The 26,873-nt window shown below is 33.6% G+C and overlaps 1 protein-coding gene across 1 annotated transcript; it reads left to right on the top strand.

Moving 5' to 3' along the window:
* Positions 1-7,908: 7,908 nt before the first annotated feature.
* On the top strand, positions 7,909-25,563 carry Cdk7 (Cyclin-dependent kinase 7). The gene is made up of 11 exons (XM_067271367.1): positions 7,909-7,998; positions 9,448-9,507; positions 9,624-9,725; positions 9,791-9,859; positions 14,539-14,649; positions 15,678-15,796; positions 22,150-22,249; positions 22,320-22,406; positions 24,996-25,145; positions 25,214-25,355; positions 25,429-25,563. Exons 1-11 carry the CDS (start codon positions 7,942-7,944, stop codon positions 25,455-25,457), a joined length of 1,026 nt encoding a protein of 341 aa, XP_067127468.1. The 5' UTR covers positions 7,909-7,941; the 3' UTR covers positions 25,458-25,563.
* The last annotated feature ends 1,310 nt before the right edge of the window (positions 25,564-26,873 follow it).

Genomic DNA, 26,873 nt, shown 5'->3' with positions numbered 1-26,873 from the left:
AGTACAACGCAAGGCCATTTTTGGGACGACACTGTCTCGGAAACTCGGGGCTCGACTGCGTACCGTTTTCTAAGGAAGAGAGAGAAATGAGTACTCTCCATTGAGGAAAAGCCGACGCCGGTACTCGTGGTCCTGGCGTAGATTACGGCAGGCTTCGTTGTCGCCATGGTTACGACGGGATGCGTTGTCACGGGCCTGGGGACCTATTCTGAGTAGTATCGTTAAGCTAACGAATACGATAAAAACCAGTTTCTATCGGAACCACGTGATTCGCGTTTAATCAACTGTGAAAATGCTATTCTGAGCCGTACGTTTCGTTTTCGGTGCCGATAGCCACGTGCGATAACTAAGCTTTTGTTACCGGTCACTCGAGCTGCCGTTAGGAACGTAACGAAAGTGAAAACAACATGGCGTCTTTTCGCGTAAGAATGATTTTACTTCACGAGCAATTGGAGAGAGGGGACAGCAGTAACACCGATTAAATTTAATACTCTGTCTTCAACTTCAGTTAATTTTTGATTAACTGAAGGCCCACTTCCTGTTTGAAACGTTGATTTTTTTTATTTGTGAGGCTTTACTTTTAATGTTTGCTTTTCAGTCACTCCACGTCTATGCAAACAATATTTACATTTAATAAGATGTATTGCATTTGACATTTAATCATAATACTAATTCTAATTTGGTTATAAGGTTTATAGAAGTAGAACTTGTGGCAAAATTAAGTTTGTCATTTTATTCTTGATGAATGAATTAAAAAATACATTAATTACATGAAGTTATATAGAAATATACAAAAAAAAACTTAGACATACATTGTATAATTGTAAAATGTTAGCATTATGTAATAATAGAAATCTTTATTTTGTAGATTTTATCTAAGTTTAATGTCGGCTTTAATTCATTAGTTTTAGTAAAAAAACAAATACATTCCATATACGTAACTTAACAGTAAACTATACACTATACATAAATGACTATCTATCACATAAATTATAATTTTTAAAAACAAATATTTGCTTAACGGATGGGCTGACAAAATAGACCCAGTAATAGGGGGAAAAAGTGATCACGTGACATAGGTGTCGCGCATATCGATACGGTTGTAAACAAGCTGTTCCGTTCGAAGGATAGCTTACTTTATAATAAAGGAAGAACGAAAATATTTTTTAGGAAGGTTAACAACGGTACAATTAAAGGAAGAATTAAAAAAGTACAATGCCAAGTTAGCTGGTAGAAAAGCCGATTTAATAGAAAGGTAAGTTAAAATAATCTACATCTATATTTTTATCGTTAATTATTACATTTATAATTTCAAGTCATTATAACTATTACATGATAAGGTAACTTACCAGTAGATGAAAGTTTTAAGAATAAGATTTCACAAAATGCACATTTTTCGTCTATAAAAACATTTAAAGATCAGTAAAGTTCTCATTGATTCCTTTCACATTTGTCTAACCAATACATAAGGTCAAAACTTTAATTAAAATAAATTTTTTTTCCTTTGGAATATGGTCATGTACTGAGCCTGATATATTATAACCAATTTATATCAGTATCTGAAATGTTAACTGTACCAATAGGTTATCACTGTAATTTAGAACAACAATCAATACAAACAAAACTACTTTCTATGAAGTTCTAAGACAATATAAGAGATATATATCTTAATCTTTTACCAAGAGAAAACAATATTTGGAGTATTTAAAATAAATATAATCAAAATGTCTTTTTTATTGGTCACAAGTCATCTTGTTTCAATAATTTAATGCAATAAGACTAATTTCTTCACCAATAAACTTTTTGTACAAGTGAATTTTTGCCCATTTTCTTTTACTAAATCTGGCATACACTATATATATGCCATATTTAGGTGCTTGTCAATACTGTTCAGTTACCTTATACTGTTTATTTTTATATTATATGTAATATATTAAGGTAAGAATATAATATATAATAATAATTTTTGCCTTTCCTGTCAATGAGACAGAAAAAACTAAATAAAATATTGGTGATCATATCTTAACTAGTTATTAAACTTGTTTACAATAATTTTCAGGTTACTGGCATATGAGAGGAATCAGGAAACTCATAATTTTTCTATATCCTGTGATAGCTCTCCTGAACTCAAACTTCCTGATTCATCTGAATATAAGGATCTCTCTCCAAGTTTACAAATACCAGTTTTGACTATAGAGACAATTGATGCCTACATGGAGATGTCAGATCAAAGAATGCCACTGTCTGCTGTGCAGATGTATTTTAATGAATTCTTATTAATAATAAGAGGAACAAAAGAGAAACATTTTTTTATATTTTAAAGGTAATGTAAAATCTGAATTAATCAAGGGGAACAGATTTACACAGATTTAGTAATTACAGATGATGGGGTTATAGAAAATGTAATATGTGAATGTACAGCAGGTAAAGGGCCTAAAGCGTATTGCAAACATGTATGTGTAACACTATTGGCAATAGAAGAATATGGAAGAACAGGCACATATAAGTGTCACAAAACATGCACACAGGTTCTGCAAACATTCCATCAGCCTACCCGCCAACATAAAGGTTCCCCAGTTAAGGCTAGTGAGCTTCCATTTCATTTATTTAAGAAGAGAGGAATGAAAAGAAAATTATTGGAAGACATAAAATTTGACCCCAGACCATCTGGCAGTACAATCCCTGATTATACAAACTTTGTTATTAATTTGGCAATGAACATGCAAAGTGGTTGTGCAATACCGATATTGCAATTAAGGCAACCAGCAAACATGAGGGCTTTAGAATCAGATCATGATTATTGCAAAAGCACAATGTCTGAAATGTTTTTTAAGTGCTTTACATGTAACTGAAGCAAGTAGGGAGTACATAAAACATTTGGAAAAAGAGACCAGATTACAATGAAAAAGTGCAGTTTGGAAGAAGGAACATTTGTTGCATTTGACATCTTCAAACTTTGGAAAAGTTTGTAAATTAAAATCAACAGACAGAGTAAAATTGTGTGGCTCATTACTGTCAAGTAGGCCAATAAAAAGTAAGGCAATTTCTCACGGCTTAAGGTATGAAAAAGAAGCAATTGAAACATATTCTTTTGTAAATACTCCTGTGAAAGAATGTGGCATGTTTCTTCATTCAAAATACCCATTCTTAGCTGCAAGTCCAGATGGGCTAGTGGATGATGATAAAATATTAGAAGTTAAATGTCCTTACTCCAATTTTAAACTTCCTGTGAATGTGCTAAAGATACCATATTTGGAATGTACTGATGACAAAATTACTTTAAAACGGAATCATGATTATTTTCATCAAATCCAAGGACAATTAGCAGTGACAAATAGACAAGTTGCTCATCTGTTTATTTACACAAAAAGTGACTTCAAAGTTTGTATCATTCCAAGAGATAATAAATTCATTGCAGACATGATTGAAACACTAATTATGTTTTTCCATGAGCATATTAAGCCAGTTCTTTTTTAAAAAAAAATGTTTTATAAACATTAAGTTTATAAAATAATTGAGCTAATTGTTATTTTACAATTTGAGTTTATGTAAAATTTTTCTAGATGGTGTATAGTGTGAATTTTTTTAAATAATAAAAAGAGATTTTGTTTTAAAGATTAAAATTCTTTTATTAGCTTACAAGTATTTATTCAACTATAGTACAAATTTTAAAACCACTATATTACTTTGAATTGAAGTTCCACAATGAAGACCTTACTGTGTATGATAGTATACATTCTTAATCTTAGAATTTATAAACAGACAAAAATTTAAAAATACTATAGATGGAAAACTTAAATTAGGCTAGGGTCTAGAATGGAAAAAAAAATTATATACGGTATTAATAGAGAGCTAGACTAACAGTGAAACAAATTAAGAATCTCTGCCAACAATGCATGGTCTAAAATTGCATAACATAAAACATATAAATATAATTTCACTGCCAAGTTTCGTTACTGCCGGATGCATGTGTTGCCTCAAAATTTTATATGTACAGTACGTGAGTACGAGCCATTCCTATAATACGTTCAATATGTATTCTTTTACTAGATGTTTTTCTGTCTCGAGATGACAAACTGCTGCTCAGCTGTGCTTTTCCTCTCATAAAAGTGGGTATATTTACCACAACTTCTTTAGTAATTAGTTATTCCTGAATGTTAAAACCTCTATCAGCCATTACCCAGTCTTAAAATAATTATTGGATTTTCGTTTAAAGAATTAACAAATCGTACTTTAGAACCGACAACGTATCGCTTAGTCTGTTTACAACCTCGTCGATACTAGCGCCGCGTACGGAGTAGATTTCACTTTTTTCCCCTATTGACCTAGCCATTTTAAAACAAAACAAAACAAAACTATATCACCAGCGCTAGTACACGACAATGCTAAAAGCACGTGCTTTGCTTAGAAAATGGCGGATTGCAGTCACGTGACAAAATACAATGTTAACTAAACTGTGATTGGTTAAAGCGTAATAGCTATCGATAGCATGGAACCCAGACGTATCTCGACCGACTACCCGTAGCGAAACCCACTTAACGTGGAGCACAGAATAGCGATTTGTCTAAGGTTCGTTAACTGCCTTTCGCTAAGAGGACTTATCGAATGTCCCGTGTATCGCTCTCGTTCAGTTATCGGAAGAGCTCAGAATAGGTCCCCTGTTCTTGGCTACGGTAAGCGGGATCACTTCGACGCTCACGGCGGGTCTTGTTCTCATTCTTCAATTTTCTTTGGTATCGCTGGTTTTGAGCGCGATCGTTCAAACTTCGCTGGCCACGACCACGAGGCATTTTTCGATGAATTTAATAGGTCAAAGAGATCCGAATGAGGTGTCAGCAACACAAGAAAATCGAAACGACGAGAGCAAGAAAACGCGTCACGTTTGTCAAAATTCGATTTCACAATGATTTGGGCATCAAATACTCTGTGCCAAATTGCAACTTCTGACGTACTTGTTCATACTTCTAAGGTGTTCAGCCGTTGACTGCAGCGCGATTATACAGACGAGACATTGTCTCGTCAATAATTTGTACAATTTCATAATACTGCGGCACGCATTTCGGCAGAGATTACAATTCAATGCCCTCTTCGGCATAATTTGACAGACGCAGTGTACTGGTAAATATTGAAAATGCATGTAAATGTAAATTATTAACACACATACTTTCAACTAATTAAAAAATTCAAAATATGATGTCCCGTACATACTTGAGATAATCAAATTCACGAGGAGACGGTATGACTTAGGGACACCAATTTTGATTAAATTCGATGAGATTATAGTGCATCCCTGACGACTGACATGTAGTCCCCAAGCAGTGAGGTGCAATACTCGAGAAATGAGAAAATTGAAGTTTAAAATTGCAAATCACTTAAAACCTTCAGTTTTCCCATTGTTCTAAGAGTTGTTGATGGCTCGGGGATATCGGTTTCTTAATCGTGAAGTTCGTGTTTCAAATCTCGTTGGTTTTAATGTAATTTTTATGTATACAAAACTATAGTTTTCACTTCATTTTTAAATATATTTATTTCAGAATTATTTTTGAACATCTTCCCTGCATATGTAGGATTCGTACCAACATTTATTTATAATTTATTCGAGAAGAGGATTAGATATAAACAAAATTATCATTATTCGATGCCAATTTTGTAAATAAAAAAGACATTTTTATTAACATTATTCAATCTGTTTACTTTCCGGGAGCGCAATTTAGTGGATGATTATTGTTTCACATGCTTCTATGACAATTAACATTTCTGCAGTGTGCACATTGAATAAATGCAGATTTTCAATTTACATATGTCACTGGAAAAACAAACTTGATCAATGTTTAAAAACACTTCTAATTTCAACTGATTTGGAGGTACCATATTACGTTTGGAAATATCAATGTTTTTTTTTTCTTCTACCTTTCGAACTTCCGAAATTGATGAAAAACACTGCTCATTTTTATTGATTTTTTTGTTCATGGTATCAAATTAAATATTCCTTTTTTAGCCCACGACGGCCAGCGAAAAATGTCTGGAAAAGGACGCGGCACGGGGACGGCTGACTCCACCTACCACACCCAATCGATTCGGTGGGACCGGGACAAAGAATTAAACCCACCTTTTCCTCTGCCTAATTTACACAAAATGTAAATTTATGGAAAAACCGGGTGGCATCCAACCTGCGGATCCGGACTGGTGGAAAACTTTTAAAAAGGAAATGGAGCGTTACCACACGGCCTCCATCCGAAGGATATTTTTGCCTATAATCAGGATGAAGAAATAGACTTATCTGCGGACTTTATGTCAGCCCAGGTGTGCCGGTAAACAAGGGCGTCGCCAGGGGGGGCAGAGGGGCAGTTGCCCTCCCCTAGAAATTCGAAAAAGTTATTTAAATGCTAAGTTTTAATTAAAATAATTTTCTTAGGCTTCTTGTAAGTTAAAGAAAATGTTTTTTTTTAAGATATTTCTTTTCCGGTACATAGTAAATGATTAAAACTTTATGAATCGTTTCTATTTTACCTACATACAATTCGTATCCTCTATCAATTTACATCATCTTGCCCCCCTTACCCATTGGCTGGCGTCGTCCTTGGCGGTAAACCATTACCAAGCCCGGGATTTCTACACCGTCATTTTTTCTTTGGGTCGATATTTCTTAAAACAATTATAAAATGGAAATCCGTTGGTCATAAAGGGTATTTTTCATATTCTACCCATCACTTGAGAAAATTTTCTAGAATTATTTTCTGTCTCGAATCAGTGGAAGGCCCGGCGTCATTGCTTTCTAAAATTTTCTACTCTCACTACTGCGTGGCTTGGCACATGCTTTTTATCTTCCAGAATTTTTATTGTCTTCATCCTTCTGTGGAGCTCCATGCCTTCTCCAATCCATTTGGTAAATTGCAGATTTAACCCAGTACAGTTTCCACCAGTCAAAATAGGCCTATCAGAAAGTTGTCTGGTAGTTCTAAATGCACAATGCTCTGTATCAATGGCATCACTATTGACTGGGGGGTAAGGGAGATAAAAAAAAATGGCTAACAAAGGAACCCTGGTTCTTTGTTCTGGCCAGCGTCTTAAGTAAAGAAGTGCAATAAAGACGATTGTAAAGAGTTATAGACTTGTTCTTTTTCATTGTAGTTAAGTTAAAATATAATAAAGACAAATAGAGAATAAGGACATAATATGTTGTACTCTGTTTAGAAAATAATAAACGTTTAGGAATTGCATATTAGGAATTCATAAAAAACGACCAAAATTTATTTAGTATGTGCATATAAGTTTTACTTTCATGTTACTCTTCCCTCAACGCTTAAAATAGTTCTAAAATAGCTAAAGTGACCAGTCATTTTAGAGACTGTTATGATTTGAAATATGTACTGAATTTTAAAGTTGCAACGATTAAGAAAACAAATGCCGAGTGGTTCGTTCGTGTTATCGTACCGTTTAAACTTTATTTATGACTATATTGTATTTTAAAAAACCACACTCGCTACATTCTATTGTATTTAACATATAACGAGTTCGACAACGTCGACGGTACGATAAACAAATGATAAACGTGCTATTTTACTCTTCGGATCGGGAGAAAACACCGACGTCGCGTATGAGAAAAAACCATTCGTTTATAAATAATCTAAAAATTTAACTTATTTTCATTTTTAACTAATACAAATTATGAATAAAGCATTGGTAAATTGTGACTACAACCAGAAAATACCCGCGGGATAGAAATACTGTAGTAAAAAATGTCTGTGGGAAAGTTACTGTTATTTAAAATAAAATAAAAATAATAAGAAAGGAAAGAACGAGTACTTAAAATTTTTATCAATTTTAATAATAAAATATATTTTCTACATAAAATTTAAAAAAATTAATGAAATGAACAAGTTTTTAAATAAACAAAAGAATTTTTTAAAAAAGAGTGGCAACACTTTATTGAAAAGAAAGATGGCCGAAGACAAGTTGAAAAGATACGAGAAAATCGAATATTTGGGCGAAGGGCAGGTTAATATCATTTCGTAAAGAATAATTTAATGCTGTTGACCGTATTTTTATTAGGAATTGCCTAAATATTCATTTGATGGTATTTTACTTTGACGTAAAGATTAACACATGCTTATCGTATCGTCCGTTGCCGAGGAGTAAGATTGAACTTGCTCCAGAAGTCCGTTATTATGCGATGTTGATTATCATTTTGAATATTGTATTAAAGTAAATAGCCAAGTTTTGCACTAATAGCCTTGTCAAAATTAGTTTAGTTCTTTCTGCTTTAATTCTTCAGAATTTTTGAAAAACAATTTCCCATAGAAAAACCATTAAATTTTTAATGCCATCTACTGGAGATCACATGTCAAGAAAAGAGTATAATCAATAAATAACCAAAGAGTAGTTTCTTAGTGCTGATTGTTAAAATCAACATTAAGAAACTACTACTCAGAGACCAACCTGAGAAAACAATTCGTCTTCTAACACCCAGATATTTTTGAGTCAGTCAAGCTCATCTTCAGGAGCCATCCTAACTGCATCTTTTCCTTTTAAATAAATTTCCAAGGAATTTTAAGTTCCATGCACAAAATGTTTGTTTTATTTTTTTGTTTATTTTTTCTTTAAAAAATTATATATATATACCCTAAACCAATTATGCAGACAAATTTTGGTGATTGATTAAGGATTAGATAAATAACATTAAAATGGATAATAGACAGAATTTTTGATATTAAATTGAACTTTGCTGGAGTTTTATGGTGATTTGTTTATCAATTCTGTTTTCATTTTATTTGCATTATTCATTCAATAAATTATTCAAATACATTTGGTTGGAAATTGAACTGAGCATTTTGATATAACATTTCTCTTAATAATAATTCTGGTACAGGCAAGATTTTTTTCCTCTGGAGACTGCTAGTATTTTTTGGGGTTTTAAGCTATCTTTATACAAGCAAAATGGGTTAAAGGATTCCTGGGTCCAATAGAGGCCAAATAAAACCTCTAAAATTTGCTTTCTACAGTACTAAATGGTTTATAAAAGTCAATGAAACTTATTAAAAATATTAGAACATTATCCTAAAATAGCATTTCAACTATTTAGTGTTTTCATTTTTACAAGAGTCTAAAAACATATCTTTGATTTGAAGTGTATTGCCATCATTTATTGGTACATATTTAGTGTACAAATGGACACTGTGTAATGAAATTTATAAACTATGTAATTTTAATTAGAATTTTTAATTTTATATGTAAAATAAGTTTGTATTATAGAAGATACCTTGAATCTTTAAATGTGTTGTCAATAAGTTCTCTTAATTAACTAGTACTACATTATAATTGTAAATGAAAACAGTGTAACATGTAATTAATTTGTATGTAAAATTTAATTTATACACACAACTCTTATTGTCATAATATAATAAATAAATGCAATTTTTTAATTAAAAAAAAATCTGTTTTTTACAGTTTGCTACGGTGTATAAGGCAAAAGATGTTAAAACGGGCCAAATTGTTGCCGTTAAAAAGGTAATTTTATTCTATTTTGCTAATTATTACATTACAAAATACACTAACAAAAGCATAAATGAAGAAATATATAAAAAATTGATATTACTTTTATAAACTATAAATTAAATTTTCAGATTAAACTTGGGTCTAGGGCAGAAGCTAAGGATGGAATAAACAGGACTGCTCTTCGAGAGATCAAGTTGTTACAGGAAATTTCTCATCCCAATATAATTGGCGTAAGAGTCTTTACATTATTAAATTTCTTGATAAAAATAATGTGCTCTAACAATCTGTTATTTAGCTGCTCGATGTATTTGGACATAAGTCAAATGTCTCTCTGGTGTTTGATTTTATGGATACAGATTTAGAGGTATGTAAAAGTAAATAAAATTTATTAATAATAATTGAAGAAATATTTTGAGAATCATTTATACAGTGGAATCCATTTGTCATAATCACAGATAATGTTATTGCAATCAGTCAGTCCCAAAACACCTTATATAAAATTAGTTAAAGATAATCTGCCTATTATAATCAAACTTTGGTTATTGTTATCAATTGTGGTAATTACACTTGGGAACATGAGATAAGAATTCTTAGAAAATTCATACTAAGTGGACCTTTTCTTCAAATATTACTTTTAAACAAATCATGCTTTTTATCTTTTATATACTAAGATGTAAGGACATGACAAGAATTCTTAGAAAATGTGTACTGTAGATCTTGAAGTGTATCTTGGGGATAAACATTAATCAACCAACCAACAACCAAAATAATCAGGCAGAAATTATCCTAAAATATTTTTAGAAATTACATGATAAGAACAACTAGATGTAGACGTTAGGGGCCATCTCTTAACTAAAGTTTAAATGTGTCTGGAAGGGAGAAGTCGTTTGGATGTTTGGGTGGCATACTGGTCAGCGTAGCACATTGTAAGCAGAGGCTATGGGTTCGACTCCTACTCTGGGCTGATTCTTTTCTTCTGTGAGCCCGCGTGCCTGAGTGTGAGCCTTTTACCTGATTTCACGCAAATTTACGGAATTTGTAATTTAATTTCTTAATGCAATCATTAGAAAAAAACATCACACCAGAATGGATGGAATGACATTCACTGTAAACAAACAGATGGGAATTTTAACAACAAGGTGTCAAAAGGAAAACATCCTATTGTGAAAGAGGAACAGCTGCAATTGGATGTCATCAATAGAGACCTACGCTCACAACTGGGAATTAACCTTAGACTTGGTCAACAGTCGATCACATGATCATTTTCCCAGGCAAACTATTCTAAATTTCTAAATTTAAAATTAAAACACTACACCTATGACACCTTATAAAATGCAGCCGTGTTTATTCGGTACGAACGTTTTCGGTCGTGTTAAACAACCTTCTTCAGGAAATATCCAAAAAAGAAAAAAGAAAAAATCGAACACAACGAAAATTTGCAAAAGCGAACAAACTTTGGAACGTTTTTTAAAAATATTCTAAAGAGAATTGCGTGCGCCATCTCTACATCGATGCGTATTAAATAACGCATTACATGAGAATAAAATAAAATAAATAACAGACAATGAAAAATAATATGCTCCTTGGAGACATTAAAGATAAAAATACAAACATAAGCTATGGTGCAAGCCGAACGGCGCACGGAACATAGGGAAGGAGAGGAGCTGTGCAGAGACAATAACTACGGTATCTGTCCTTGCGTAGGCTTCCACATATCCGCTTTTCTGACATGTCGCCTGAGCGCCAGGCTGCAGATATTTTACTAGCCTCTCTGAAGTTGATAGATTGTCCTTTCTGGCTTGCTTTGCAGATATGCCAAGCTTCTGTATAACGGAGGTGCTTTATGTTGCGAACTGCTTGTACTAATCTCGCTTGGGCCCATTCAGCTTGGACTTCTTGGGGATCTGCCAGGACGTAAGTCGCCAACGCTGTGCATGGTTGTTCGCTTCTTATATTTCTCTGATGTTCCACCAGCCTTTCCTTGAGTGATCTTCTGGTGGCTCCGATGTAAAATAGCTTATTTTGCCTCCGTGTGTCCGTAATAGGGATCCTGTAAACCCCCGGAAGGGAGTTAGTGTCCATGGCGTCTTTATCCGCTCTTAGCAGCTGGTATATAGTGGGATTCCGTTTATATATTATTCTTTTGTTTGTGGCGGTTCCTATACGTCTATAGATGCTGCCCAGTTCCGCCCTGTATTCCATCAGTGTAAACTCCTCTGTATTTAGGAGGTTTCGCTCCTTATTGCGTGTCGTAATCTTGCTAGTGAAAGCTTTAAGACTGATCCCGTTCTTCTGAGCTAGCTTAATGATGTAGTTCATCTTTTCGTTTTTGTCTTGGGTACTACTGCAGTGTGTGTGTGCTCGTGCAGCGAGCGCTCGGAATGCTGTGAGTTTGTACGCCGGCGGGTCGTGCGAGTTCCATGGGATAAAGTTCCATGCATTCCGAGCGCTCGCTGCACGAGCACACACACACTGCAGTAGTACCCAAGACAAAAACGAAGAGATGAACTACATCATTAAGCTAGCTCAGAAGAACGGGATCAGTCTTAAAGCTTTCACTAGCAAGATTACGACACGCAATAAGGAGCGAAACCTCCTAAATACAGAGGAGTTTACACTGATGGAATACAGGGCGGAACTGGGCAGCATCTATAGACGTATAGGAACCGCCACAAACAAAAGAATAATATATAAACGGAATCCCACTATATACCAGCTGCTAAGAGCGGATAAAGACGCCATGGACACTAACTCCCTTCCGGGGGTTTACAGGATCCCTATTACGGACACACGGAGGCAAAATAAGCTATTTTACATCGGAGCCACCAGAAGATCACTCAAGGAAAGGCTGGTGGAACATCAGAGAAATATAAGAAGCGAACAACCATGCACAGCGTTGGCGACTTACGTCCTGGCAGATCCCCAAGAAGTCCAAGCTGAATGGGCCCAAGCGAGATTAGTACAAGCAGTTCGCAACATAAAGCACCTCCGTTATACAGAAGCTTGGCATATCTGCAAAGCAAGCCAGAAAGGACAATCTATCAACTTCAGAGAGGCTAGTAAAATATCTGCAGCCTGGCGCTCAGGCGACATGTCAGAAAAGCGGATATGTGGAAGCCTACGCAAGGACAGATACCGTAGTTATTGTCTCTGCACAGCTCCTCTCCTTCCCTATGTTCCGTGCGCCGTTCGGCTTGCACCATAGCTTATGTTTGTATTTTTATCTTTAATGTCTCCAAGGAGCATATTATTTTTCATTGTCTGTTATTTATTTTATTTTATTCTCATGTAATGCGTTATTTAATACGCATCGATGTAGAGATGGCGCACGCAATTCTCTTTAGAATATTTTTAAAAAACGTTCCAAAGTTTGTTCGCTTTTGCAAATTTTCGTTGTGTTCGATTTTTTCTTTTTTCTTTTTTGGATATTTCCTGAAGAAGGTTGTTTAACACGACCGAAAACGTTCGTACCGAATAAACACGGCTGCATTTTATAAGGTGTCATAGGTGTAGTGTTTTAATACGATATGCAGTCTACGATGAGTTTAAAATTAAATTATAGTTTCTTCTTTAGTTAAGAGATGGCATCTAGCATCTATCACTAGTTCTTATGTAATTTCTAAAAATAATATTTGTAGGATAATTTCTGCTCATTTATTTTGGCTGTTGGTTGGTTGATTATTGATACATCAGGTTATTGGGATGAATTGCAATTTCTTTAGTTTAATTTTGAGATCTGCTGAGTTAAAAACAGTTGCTTATAAGAAACATAGCATATATAAATGTGTAATGTATTAAGTGTACAGTTTATGATAAATATAAATTGTATATATTCATAATGTAATTGTAATAAACTGAGTTTAATGATGAAAATTTTTTAACCTCTGTTTATTAAGAAAAATTGCAAATCCCAAATTAATCATAAAAAGCAGATACCATTATATTATAAATATAAGATAGAAATGATAATAATTGAAATGTTAGAGATATTGCATATGGGTTACTATTGTAATAATAATTACAATATATGCAATGCAAAAAAATGAATTAGCAAGAAACAATGTGAATAATATGGCAACATCCCAAGTCACACTTTGTGACTTTGTGAGCTGGATGTGCTTTGGTGCTTATTACTGTTGCATGTCACAAGAAATGCTTAAATCTTGAACATTTATTTCCGTTGAACTAGTGAGATAGCATTTGAAACTTCATATAAATAAACTGATCTCTTTATAAGGCCAAAATTTTTTTTCCCAAACTATATGAACAGAACCATAAGATAATCCAATAATCTTCAGATATTCATTGAATTCCCTTTTAAGTATTCCAAAAGAATTCTTTAGATTGGCTTTCAAGCATTGCCTGCTTGTCTTAATTGAAATATTTCCTTTGGTAACATGGATTTACAACTGTTTCTTTTTGTGTTACATACAGACTGTGGACTGCCACCTTATTAAAATGCTTGTAAGCATAAACCTTAGTAGGCATAGATATATCTGGAAATTTTTACATAAACTGTCGCTTTAATGTTGATAAGTTTTCTTTTTTCCGTAACTTTCTACTATGAAAATTTGCTGTTCTGTGGTAGCAACTTATAGTCATTGAACTCCTCATCTACTTGCAAGCTATTTTTCAATTTGATTATCCAATATTACCATCAATGAGATGATGATGAGATTGTACAAAAGCAACTCATTGAAATATAGACACTTTGACAGAGTATAGATGCACAGACTGGACAGAAATTATCCCAAAACCATAATATAGCAGATCACTCAAGATTGATTTGCTAAGATTCAGCACAAAATACTCCAAGGAAATCAGAAACTTTGATATTACATGTGAAGAGATGGAGATTCTCATAACTTTATAAAATTATTCAGAATGCACTTGCTGTTCAATATATCCAGTGGCAGAGACAAATTTAAATAATTAACTAATCTATTCACAACCTGCATCTGTCATTTCAAGCCATTCATTATTTATGTAGGATATTCTATGATAATTTAATCAAATATTTTTAAAGAAATATTTAATATTTAGGTGATAATAAAAGATACAAATATAGTTCTAACACCTGCTAATATTAAAGCTTATATATTGATGACATTGCAAGGATTAGAATTTCTTCATATGAACTGGATACTTCATAGAGTAAGTTGTATTTTATTAATATTAATTATGCTGCATTTATAGTGGTGTGGTGAGCAAATCAGCTATGGAAGCAGAAAACAGCATTTATTGTAAATACTGCTAAATGTACAGATAAATGTTAATTTGACACTATGTAATAATAGCCAGAAATGAAGGAATAATTACTATTACAAATTAATATTTAGTACTAACTTTTTTCTTAATTCATTTTTTGGTAATACTGACTCTTTATTAGTATATTATTATTTGTTATTAGTATTAGTTGTTATGTTGGGTTAAGTGAGATATACTCAGTTAACACCAGTGGCTGTGTACTATGCCGGACCAAAGTCAAGGCATAGTAACCAAACAAAAATTAAAGAAGTGTATTAGTGTGTGTGTGTCTGCATTCAGGAATTTCCTGACAATATGACATGTATGTCCACATCTAGAAACTTTCTAACAGTGTGACATGTGTTCAGTGTTGTGGCTTTCTGTAGTGTCATGTATATGTTTTATGGATGTTTAATGTTTCTAGACTTTTATGTAGTATATGTGGTATGACACCAGTGGAAGAGAGGACAATAAGCAAAATAAACATCCTATCCATCTGCCACAACTGCCTTATCACATTGCAAAAATCAACAAGTACCTGTACACTCCAATGCCTAGGAAAGGCAATGAAGTGTACTGTACTTATTGATTTTTCAGTGTGAGCATTTTTCATGTTATGAGTGTTTTTCTGGAGTGGTGATGTCTATAATTATTATTACAGTTATTAAATATTATTAAAGTTTTTTATTTATTACTTACTATTAAATAATAATTTAAAACTAATAATTTAATAAAAATATTAATGGTAGAGTGGAGAAATTAAATGTCTATGTTCTCACTACTAACTTCTTTTGAGGCCTCAAGCTAGTCTGTTGTTACAAATGTGCGTAAGTTACACATTTGTTCTTGCCTCGCTGCTCTCCTCACCACATTACTATAAAGTAGCCTTATATTATATAAATAACATTACACTGATGTTTTTTGTAAAATTTCAGGATTTGAAACCAAATAATTTACTGATTAATGAGAAAGGAATTTTGAAATTGGCTGATTTTGGTCTAGCTAAATTTTTTGGGTCACCAAATAGAATTTACACTCATCAAGTAGTAACTAGGTAAAAATATGCAATGTTATTTTTCTAGCTTCTTTGCTCTATCATATTTACAATTTTGGTTTAGCATAAATTTGCTTTTATTACAAACTTATCATACAGGAACTTTGCAGGCAAATGGTAAAAAATAGTCTTTATTGATTACAGAATGTGCATTTTGGATATTACACACCTCATCAGTTCTCATTTACAAATATGTGGTAATGTAAATGTCGCAACATTATACAACATATTACATTATTTTTTCTTTATTATAAAACATATTGTAATTAATAATCCCCTGGTAGATTTGAAGATTTTTGTTGTAGCTTTCATACAATAGGGAATTAACACATTCAATCTAATTATAACAATATGTAATTAATAGTATATTATGCAATTAGTTTATAATATAGGTGATTATGGCATGAATGGAAGTTTGGCACACAAACGGAACGAGTGGGCCAATTTCCATGAATGTCATAATCATTAATTATAAATGAATTGTCATACAGTATTTTGTGGTTAGACTACACCTATAACACTATGTACTATGGAACTATATAACCTATATACTTATGGAACTCAAAATCATGTATAAACACAGTGTAGTACCAGTGACATAAAGCTGTGCCGTAAAATTTTTGTGGCACAGGTGCCACAAACACTGTGTTTATACATGATTTTGAGTTACATAAGTATAGTGCAGTCAACCATAAATTCATTTAATTACATATTATAATATACTAATAGAATGTTGAGGATTAACAGTAGTTTTATGATAAAAACACACAAAATAATTGAAGCACACCAATCTGTAGTAGATATTAACATCAGTATTCAGCATTATACAATTTACAAAAATTTCTAAAAGTTAAATAAAACAGATTCAATAATTCTCAAAACAGCATACTGAAAAATTAAACAAAAACCATAGAAGTCTCAACATTAAAAATATGTAGCCATCAGTTCAAAAAGTTTTATAATCAATTCTTTTAAATAGTATAGAATATGAAGAGTGGATAATAGAAAATATTAATAAAAGTGGATAATAATAATAGTGGATAAGAATAATAGTGGATAATAGTGGATAAAAGTTCATATTAGATAATAACAATTTCTTAAGTAATAATGAATACTATAGACAATTTGATGGCATATTTATGGGATTGTGCATTGGCCCAAAATTGGTAAAAATATATGTTGGAAATTGATACAAGAATCAAAAATATCCAAGGTATAACATTTACAACAAATACTTAAATGATTGTCTTATTATATACTAGCTTGTTACACCTGGCATTATTAATTGTAAATTTTAAAAATGTTCTTAATGGGTTTTACCATTTTAATGTTCTTAAAATGGTAAAACCCATTTTAAGAACATTATCGGAATGCCTTTAAACTATGTGGGAAGTATGTCCTTGTAAATAGCGAGTTTATAGAAAAACTATTAGAATATTTATTCTGTAAATGTCTACTAGGACATATCGTATTAGTAGGACTTATTAAATTTAAGAAACCTATAGGTTTCTTAAATTTGCAGAACCCGGACACCAGTATAATAAATCCTACTAATACGATATGTCCTAGTAGACATTTACATAATAAATTGAGCAATAAGGACACAAATGCATATGAATTAATAACTATTGGATTAATTTAGTTTACTTGGTTATAGCATCAGGACAAGTGGGTGATCTGCTGAGACTGAGAGAGATGTCTCCATTCAGGAGGACTTTTATGGGAAACTGGTCCCTATTTAGGTGTTACTAACATGAAAAAACACTTGGAAAACTTCAAGTGGTTGGTCTGTTTGGCCATGTTTGAATCTTCTACTGACTATCAGTGTTTGGTGGTTTTATCCACTCTGCTACTGGTGGACACTTTTTTTAGAATTAAGGAAGTACCATTCAGAAATGAAAAAACCTGAGTCGTTAGGTGTGGAAAATTAAATACTTATATAGTTTTCAAAGTGTAACACTTCTGACTTCATGCACATGAGCACTCTGTGCTATCCAGTGTGGTAATGATATAGCATGTCTATGTCACAGTAATTAAGTGAATATAATACAGTCAAACCTGTTTTTATGCGCGATTTTTATTTGTGCGATTTTTTTAATGCGAATTTTTAATTTGTGCGGTTTTTTTTGTGCGATTTTTTATTTGTGCGGTATAGTTGGCGACTAGTCTCGTGCGATTTGTCATGTCTCACGTTGACTTATTATAGCTAAATAAACTTATTATAGCATAAATGAACTTATTATAGTAATATTATTGCATGAATATGCAAAAAATGAAATAATTTGCTTTTTAAGTCAACAAAACACCACCTGGACAAAAATATGTAAAACAGACGATAGACCAGACGATGCAGTCAAGTGCTGACATCTGTTGTCAATAAATTCTATTTCGTACGGTTTTGAGTTATTTTCTATGTGAGACTTCTTTTATGCGGTCCCTATTGACCGCATAAAAAAAAATATTTTTTTTAATTGTGTTGCGAAAACTATTTTTTATAGCCACTCGTGAAGTTTCGTGCGATTTTTTTTATGCGTTTTTTTTAATGTGGTCCCTATCCCCCGCATAAAAACAGGTTTGACTGTATATATATATATTTTTTTTTTAAGTTATATCCTATTTTCTATAATTTTATTTAGTTTATATTATTTTTAAAATTTTTTTTCCAATAGATGACACTATATATAAATCCAACAAATGGATGTAGATAGAAATCAATTGATACCTAGAAATTAGATCAATATCTAATTTGATACCTAATTTGATATCTATTGATACCTAGAAATTAGATCAATATCTAATTTCTAGGTATCAATTGATCAATATTTTGGGGTGTTATGTAGAATATTATGTATGTTAGAAGTATGTTAATGTAACTGTCAAGTTTCATAGCATTTTGTCAAATAACCTAGAAATGCACAGCGAACGAACAAACATTTCTATTTATATAATTTACATAGATGATAAAAATAGATTAAGCCCACAGCACAATATTTACAATAATATATGCTTTGAAAAGGAAGAAAATAAAACCTTAAGTACAATACAATGTAGATCACAGAAGTAAGATCCTTGTTGTCTAGAACAGTGGTTCCCAACCCCTGGTCCATGGATCAAATGGTACTGGCCCGCCCAAGGAACATTAAATTATTTCCATTTTATTTACTGTGGTGTATTTCTCTCGGGTTTATGCGACTTTCAATGGACGAGAGGTTAACCGGGAGCTGAGAGATGTCACCTAAAACCGTGAGTTAAAATGTTAAATCACTTTATATTCATTTTTTGATGTAACTGTATTTTATTTTGAAGGCATGTTTAAATACAATTAAATTAAAATTATTAAATCAAAACAATTAACGTCCCCCTCTCAGTGGGCTGTGGTAAAATTATCAAACATTGACCGGTCCACGGTGAAAAAAAGGTTGGGGACCGCTGGTCTAGAAGGTTAAACTTGAACAAAGAATTGTTTGGCCAAGTTTAAAAACCTTAAATTTTTTAGATAGTAATATCTACAGAACACAAAATTCCACAAGTTTTAAGAAATACACTAAACCATGTGATGTAAAGAAAATAATGAATTACTATTATTGTATACAAATGTACAGTACATGAAAAGAAACATTTAATATACACATAAGTAAAATCAAAATGAGAACAAACAATATAGAGGACCAACCTGAAGAAATATAAAATACTTGTCTGACATTTTTGTTAAATACGATAACTATCTGTACAGAATACTTGGTAAATTGCTAAGTGAACATAAACCAAAAAAATAAAAAACAGAGACCAAATTTTCTGTAAATTGGAATATATCCTGACCGTATTTGAGACAGCCAAGGAGATACTTAAATCATTTAATATTGTATTGGCTTCAACATTGAATAGTACTATAGACAGAGCAATTAAAAACCAGAGATTCATTTTTAAAAATAATAACATATTTCATGTATTTCCTTTGGAATTAGCACAAGGTTGCTGTTGAGAACAAATCATACAGGAATACTTTGAGTGGAAAAAAAGATTAAAAGATATTTATAGATTTATTGACACAAAAGGACACCTACTTTTTCCACTCAAAGTGTTCCTGTATGATTTGTTCTCAACAGCAACCTTGTGCTAATTCTGAAGAAAATACATGTAATTAGGAGAACAACAAGCAACCAAGTTCTAATAACATATTGTTAAATGATAAAGTAATATATATATATTCAAATGCAGTTGCATATCAACACATTGTTATATAGGAGAAACTAAAAGACTGTTAGAGACCAAAATAACAGGACATTTATGAGCAATTAAGTACAGTTACACAAATTTGGTAATGGCAGTGCATTGTTCCCAAACAGGTTGTGAAATATTAATTTGTGATAAAATTATTAAAAAATAAAAGAATAATGTTAAAAGAAAATTACTTGAACATTTAGAGATCACAAAAGTTCCTCTATATAGTGAGTGGAATAAATTCTCCTTAAAACAAGCACAGATAAAACAAATTCTCACATTCCAGCAAATTAATTTTCTTGCTATAAAGTAAAAAAATTTTCTACCAGAATTTATTAAACCAAGCTGTAAATTACCTTCACACCCCCAAGAAATTACTCTATTTCTGGTAATTATTTTATTATTCACCCCAAAAGGTGTATAAAGCAAAGTAGTACTTATTCTTTACTTCACAACTGGATGCACAGATAGACACTGGACATCTTTAACATCACTCTTTATTTGGAATTTAGGAATATCTTACACATCAATACACATTTCGGGCATATGCCCCTTTTCCGTTGGCTTGTTCCTTAAGACATTTAGAGTGAAGGCTAAGTGCCATTTGGTGCACTGTCAGAAAATTTTAACTGTAAATATTTGTATTATTTTTATTTCTAATTAATTAATTAAGTAAATATTTGTAATTTAAAAAAGAATATGTATTAGTTAGCCCTCTTTTCTAAGTGTTTTAAAGAAAAAGCTGACAGAAGAGGGGCATATGCCCGAAACTCATATCAGCATGTAAGATATTCCCTGAATAAAGAGTGATGTTAAAGATGCCCAGTGTCTGCCTATGCACTCAGTTGTGAAGTAAAGAATAATTAAAAGAAGACACGATTTCGGAATAAGTCAAAGTAGTACTGTAATAAATGTTCTGTTTTGAGTAGAATAATTTCCTTCTATTAAGCAAAGATGAGATTGACCTTTGATTGTAGAGCAATTTAAACATCTGATTTTAGTGAACCATTGTACCATATTCAGAAAATAGGGGTTAAAGTTTAAGGATAACCACCCCTTTAAATGGATGCAGTCCCATGCAAACAGGTGTTGGTTAGCATATCTGGGTGCATAGATTGATGTCACGTTTGTCTTCTTTATGTCAAATTTGGCTTATTTTTACTCTTACTTCACCAAAATATATATTCTACTTTTTCAAACAATCTTCGATAGAAAAAAAAATCACAGAATTCTACCTTGTATTAGCTTTGTTTAACCACTCATATACTGTTCCACCCTTAAATGGCAGATACCATCTCCTCCTCATTTTGTTTGATTTGAAAATCATTTAGATCAGGGATAGTTAACTTTTTTATATCTACTGCCCACTTTTGTATCTTTGTTGGTAGTAAAATTTTCTAACTGCTCACCAATTCCGCAGTAAATCAATTTAGTGCAACTGCAAAGTACTCATAATTTTTGAGTGGATGTTTAGTAAAAATATGTAGTTAAATTTATTTTTTTATTTATACTTTGAATATGTTTATAATACATAGAAATTTTTTGCCAATGCGCTAAATGTTTTTTTTTTTTTACATCAAACTGAAAAAAGTAGCTAAATCTGGCAATTCCGACCTACCACGAAACAAGCTCAACTTGAGTGACGGCCACTGTTACAGTACAACCTGCTCCGTCAGTGAGTCATAGATGCGCGATGATAATGGAAAGTAGCTTCAGCATTAGACGAAACCCCTACTGACCACCACAAAAGCTCAAATCGCCCACTAGTGGGCGATTTGAGCTTTTGATTAACTAGTTTTGATTAACACTAATTTACATCATTTGTTTATTTTTGTAAATAAATTTTATTTTATTTAAGTTTATTTATCTATTTAGTAAATTAATTCAAAATATAATTTAGAGATTTCAATTGCCTATTAATCCTTAACTCCACAAATTATACAATCTCGATCCCGAAAATCATTAATATGAATTTTCGATAAAGCGAACCAACTGCCATTCCCCAATTTGTATTAACACCAGTCAACCGTAAAAGCAAATTTATGACAAATTGGAATTGCAAATATGCACCGCATCAAGATTTGTATAAATTATACAAATTAAATAGTTTAATCAATTTTATTTGTTCGTAGGTGGTACAGAGCTCCTGAATTGCTATTCGGAGCTAGAATATACGGTACAGGAGTTGACATGTGGGCAGTTGGATGCATCTTAGCCGAACTGCTGTTGAGGGTATTTCGCTCTTGGATTTTTTTTGCAAAGTCTAAAGATACTAAATTAATAGTTACGTCTTGGTTTCTAGACACCATTCCTACCTGGCGATACAGACCTAGATCAATTAGATAAAATATTTCAAGCTCTAGGTACACCGACAGAGAAAGATTGGCCCGTAAGTACATCTCGCTTTTGCTTTTGAATAGCATTTTTTGTCTACTAGTTGTTATTAACCATATTTATTTGGCATATTTAATTAAATTATAACAACGTTTAGGCGGTTTATTTCAAATAAAAAAATTAGTAAATTTGACAAAAACGGTGGCACTACCACCACTCAAGAATTGCCAGAGTGTATTTCGAACCATTTTCTCTTATGTTTCAGGAAACAATATCATTTGTAACATAGGAACTCTGGTTTTTTAATTTGTAAACAACAGTCAATGGCTCAGGTTCATATTCTTAGTAGGTCACATCGACTATTTGTTCTGGGAACTCTTAACAGTAAAGAATATGTCAAAAGTCTTCATACTAGAAAAGATTAGCAATGAATTGCATAAGTTTTCCGGCCATTACGAGGTTTTATTTAAAAATAACTTTTATGTTATTAGTTATAATAAATAAAATTGTGGCACCATCTTAAGAGATTTTGTTCTAAAAACTTTCTATATTTTTGATTATTATAAAATGGAGGAATGTTTCATTTAGAGGGCAGAGAGGAGTTTTATAAGAATAAAATGCAAATGCTAACAAGTAAAATTTTCATTAAGTTTGACCCCACTGTCTCTCTATCTCCAGCCCATTGGTGGCCAAGCAGTTCTGTTCCCCCAACATTGGGAGTTCGGTTGTGGGGTGGCACCTGGCTGGGACAGGCTGGCCAGGTGGAGTTTTCTGGGTTTTCTCTACGTTCATTACGCCTGAATAGGAGCCAGTTACCCTTAGAAAGAGCTCCCGCAAAACATTCCCCCTAGGCAGCTGGCCCAAGCGTTGCATTGCCATAACTTAACTAAACAAACAAACTCTCCATCCCCTCAACCCTGTAACCAAAATTTAATAGCATGGATGCCCCTTATATGCAAGCTACTATGCCAAATTTCATTTCTTAACGTTAATCTCGAGATACTAAAGAAAATAGATGCCAACACACAGGCACATCCATGGAAATTTTTTATTTTTTCGGGTTTAGGAGGTCTGGAAATGCAGAGAATGGCAAAAAAACTCAGAGGGTCGGATTTAACACAGTTTTGATATTTCCCTGGTCATGTACAGTGGGTGATCGGTTGACGAACAAATCTGATAACGAACACTTTCACGAAAGATTTTTATGTTCGTACAACAAACACGTGTTCGGATTATGAACACCTCACAGAACAAACACAAGAAGTGACGTAAAATAATGAATACCGATTGGTCTTCCCTTGTCTTCAAACAAGAATTCGAAACTTTTTGGAGCGTGGGAGACGTTGACATCGATGCTCAACCCGGTATATACTGATCAGATAGTATTCATCCGAACTTTGAAACTCTCCCTTGTAATTCCAGTCTTTTATTATTCTGACAGAAACAATTCTTTTATAGTATTTGCAAGACTGTCGGGCGGGCATTCATTAAGTTTTGCGTATGTTTTCATTTTTGAAAGGTGAGAGTATAATAGCAAAGGTAGAGAGTTGCAGATGTCTAATGTTTCTGGGCAGTATGGCTCAAACAGGTTACAGTAGGCCACAGTTCAATCTTATCTAAGAAAGATACAGTATAATCAAGAAGACTCAAGCAACTTAAGGAGTAACAAAAATTACATCTGAGAAATAAAGAACATTGAAGAACTCATAATGGAACCTGAAACTGATCTGACGACAGAAGAACACCAAGAAATCTTGAATGAAGAATGCCAAGAAACTCGGCGAGATATGTTTTCTTCTGAAAAAGAGGATTAATGCCGATATCTGCTATTAAAGATCTTTTGAAGAAGTAGGAGGATGTCAGATCACTGGTCTTAGAATAGTATCCAAATCAGGTTAATAGTCTTAGGGATCTCTACAATTACAATGCTATTAATTACTTCTGAAAAATCCTGAAGAAATGAGAAATGCAATTGACATTAGACAGATTCTTTAACCTCCACAAACGGAAAAAAACGTGAGTAATAAATATGCAAGACTGTGTATATATGTTTTTTCATTTTTTGGAGTCTCCAGAACGAATTAATCAAATTCCCATAAAAACCTATGGTAAATCGATAATCGTTCAACTAACTATTCGATAGCGAACAAAGTCTTGGAACGAATTATGTTCGTTAACCGATCACCCACTGTATAGTTTATGCGAATTCCGTTTAATCCCACGCATCTACAGTCGACGCCAAACGTACAGTACTGTACGTTAACATATTTGATGCTAGGCACAGATCGACGTCCCAAATATTTTCCTGGGGATTCTCCTTATTTTCCTCGGACGGTTATCCGAAGAAGACAAGTGGATTGCACATTGGTAACGACAGGCGTTTGGAAAAATCGACTGCAAAAAATAGATAAATAACGGATTCCTAGATAGAGAAACTTCCCCATCCTTCTAGTACAACATGCGGCCTAATATCAATATATAAACTCGGAATAACGGAGACGGCTTCTTTGGGAACTCACACCTCACAAATACTTTACCGGCAAAATATATACGATGTAAATTGATTAATTGTCCATTTTCTGGACGGTGGATCCAAAGCCCGGTAGTTTAGGAGAGGAATGACGGGAGATGTTTGACTTTGCAGGGCGTGGCCACGCTTCCTCACTACGTCCAGTTCAAGCCTTGCCCGGGAACTGCTCTCAATAACATCTTCACGGCGGCTGGCGACGACCTTCTGCATCTGCTGTGTAAGATGTTGGCATTGAATCCTCTAGAGCGTTGCGACTGCAGCCAGGTAAGTTTCGCCTTTTCTCTCTTTTTACCAATAAAGCCGGCGCCTAATCCTTCTCTTCCGTCTTCTAGGCGTTGAAGATGCCTTACTTTTCCAACGCCCCGGCCCCCACTCCGGGCGAGAATCTGCCCACGCCTTCTTCGAGTTTTCAAGAAAGAGATGTGCCGGCCGCACCCACCGGCCTCAAGCGCAAACTCCCCGACGGAGAGGCGGGTAAGTGGATCCTCTTCCGTAAACCACTCTCTCCGCTTCCATTTGTCTTACTCACGCTTTATTTTTATTTCAGGTCCACTTATTAAAAAATTAGTCTTTTAATACTAATTTATTTGTTACCGGCTCGTATAAAATCATCTGTGTATACAACTGGTTTAGGCCAAATTGTTACACTGCAATATTGTAAATAAAAGTTTAGACTTTGTAACGGCGGCATCGATCCTTTCCTTGTCGATTAGAAAACCGTCCAATAGGGTTTCCCACTCGCCTTGTCCGGGGTGGAGTAGACGGACAGCTGTCTACCTACAAGTCCCATGTTGAAGAAAGTCGACAACAGAAGTTACTGGCGCCGAGATGGCCCGGCGTCGCTATTTAACTTACATTTCCGTGCGCGTGCGGGGAACATAATATTTCCATTTTTTTGGCACGGGCCGTGGTCCGATCAAAATCAAATCGATTATTAAAAAGCGCGTTAATTCGCGTTGACGTAATATAAATGGCATCCGAGAATTCCTGTTTAAATATGCCGAAGTTAAATTAAATCACAAATATTAACTAATATAATATACTCTAGGCCTATTACTAGCAGCTAAGCCTGGCGTTGCCCGGCAAAAAATAAGAAAACATTAAGATTATTTCGTACTTCGAACCCTTCTATTATATATTATAGTATTTCATTTATGTGACTACAGAGGTTATCTTATGTAACGGTTTATCACACTGAGTGACCAATCTAACACATTTTAAAATAAATTGTGTACGGTAGAGGAAGAAAACTTAAAATGCGTTAGATTGGGCACTCGATGCGATGAACCCTTACGTAAGCTAACCTTTCTAGTTATATAAATCAAATACTATTATACAGTGGCGTGCCGTGACATTTGATGATAGGGAAGTTGTGTTCTGTAAGAAGCCGATTTCCAGGGGCAATCAGTTAATTGCGCGTCAGTAATGGTCTAGGGTCCATTCATACATGGGTGGTGGCTGTAGCGACAAAGACGACAAGTATCTGACAAAAACCGTTTATTTTAGCATAAAATAAACATACACTATGTACAAAATAGTTTGCTTTAGGACAATCAGCCGTTCGGACGTTCTGAGCGTCGATGTGGTTCTTCGATGGTCGATCGAAGGTGGCCCCCGGACAGTGGCGTTGACAAGTCTGTAAAGCACGGGGAGGGATTATATCAATCTCCGTTCTTTCATCCATTTTGATTGGTCGTTCTCCCTCAATCACGCTTCCCGAGTGGTTGGTCCATGGTTACTAAACGTAACGAGACTCTTACCTGGAGCGGGAGAAAAGTCAAAATCGAAGACGAATTCGATCTTCCATCGATCATAGGACGACTTTCTTTCGCGATTTATGATTTCTGCCTGGCAGTTTGATATAAACAATGGGTGTCCGACTACAAACGACTTTTACCTGTTTTTTTAAACTAATAAATTTTTCTCTAAATTAACCGTTTTTTCGCGTCTTTCTTGACGGGTCAGACCCGTCCGATACATGACATTTCCATA

The sequence above is a fragment of the Centruroides vittatus genome, unplaced genomic scaffold (assembly GCF_030686945.1).
Source record: "Centruroides vittatus isolate TY-2023 unplaced genomic scaffold, ASM3068694v2 contig_397, whole genome shotgun sequence".
Lineage (NCBI taxonomy): Eukaryota > Metazoa > Arthropoda > Arachnida > Scorpiones > Buthidae > Centruroides > Centruroides vittatus.
Note: the sequence above shows the minus strand (reverse complement) of the source record. Positions and strands in the feature narration are given on the sequence as shown.

Coding starts and splice junctions, on each gene's coding strand:
- Cdk7 (XM_067271367.1), top strand. CDS start 7,942: ATGGCCGAAGACAAGTTGAAAAGATACGAGAAAATCGAATATTTGGGC. Junction 9,508..9,623: donor AAATTGTTGCCGTTAAAAAG/GTAATTTTATTC, acceptor TTAAATTTTCAG/ATTAAACTTGGGTCTAGGGC. Junction 9,726..9,790: donor CTCATCCCAATATAATTGGC/GTAAGAGTCTTT, acceptor TCTGTTATTTAG/CTGCTCGATGTATTTGGACA.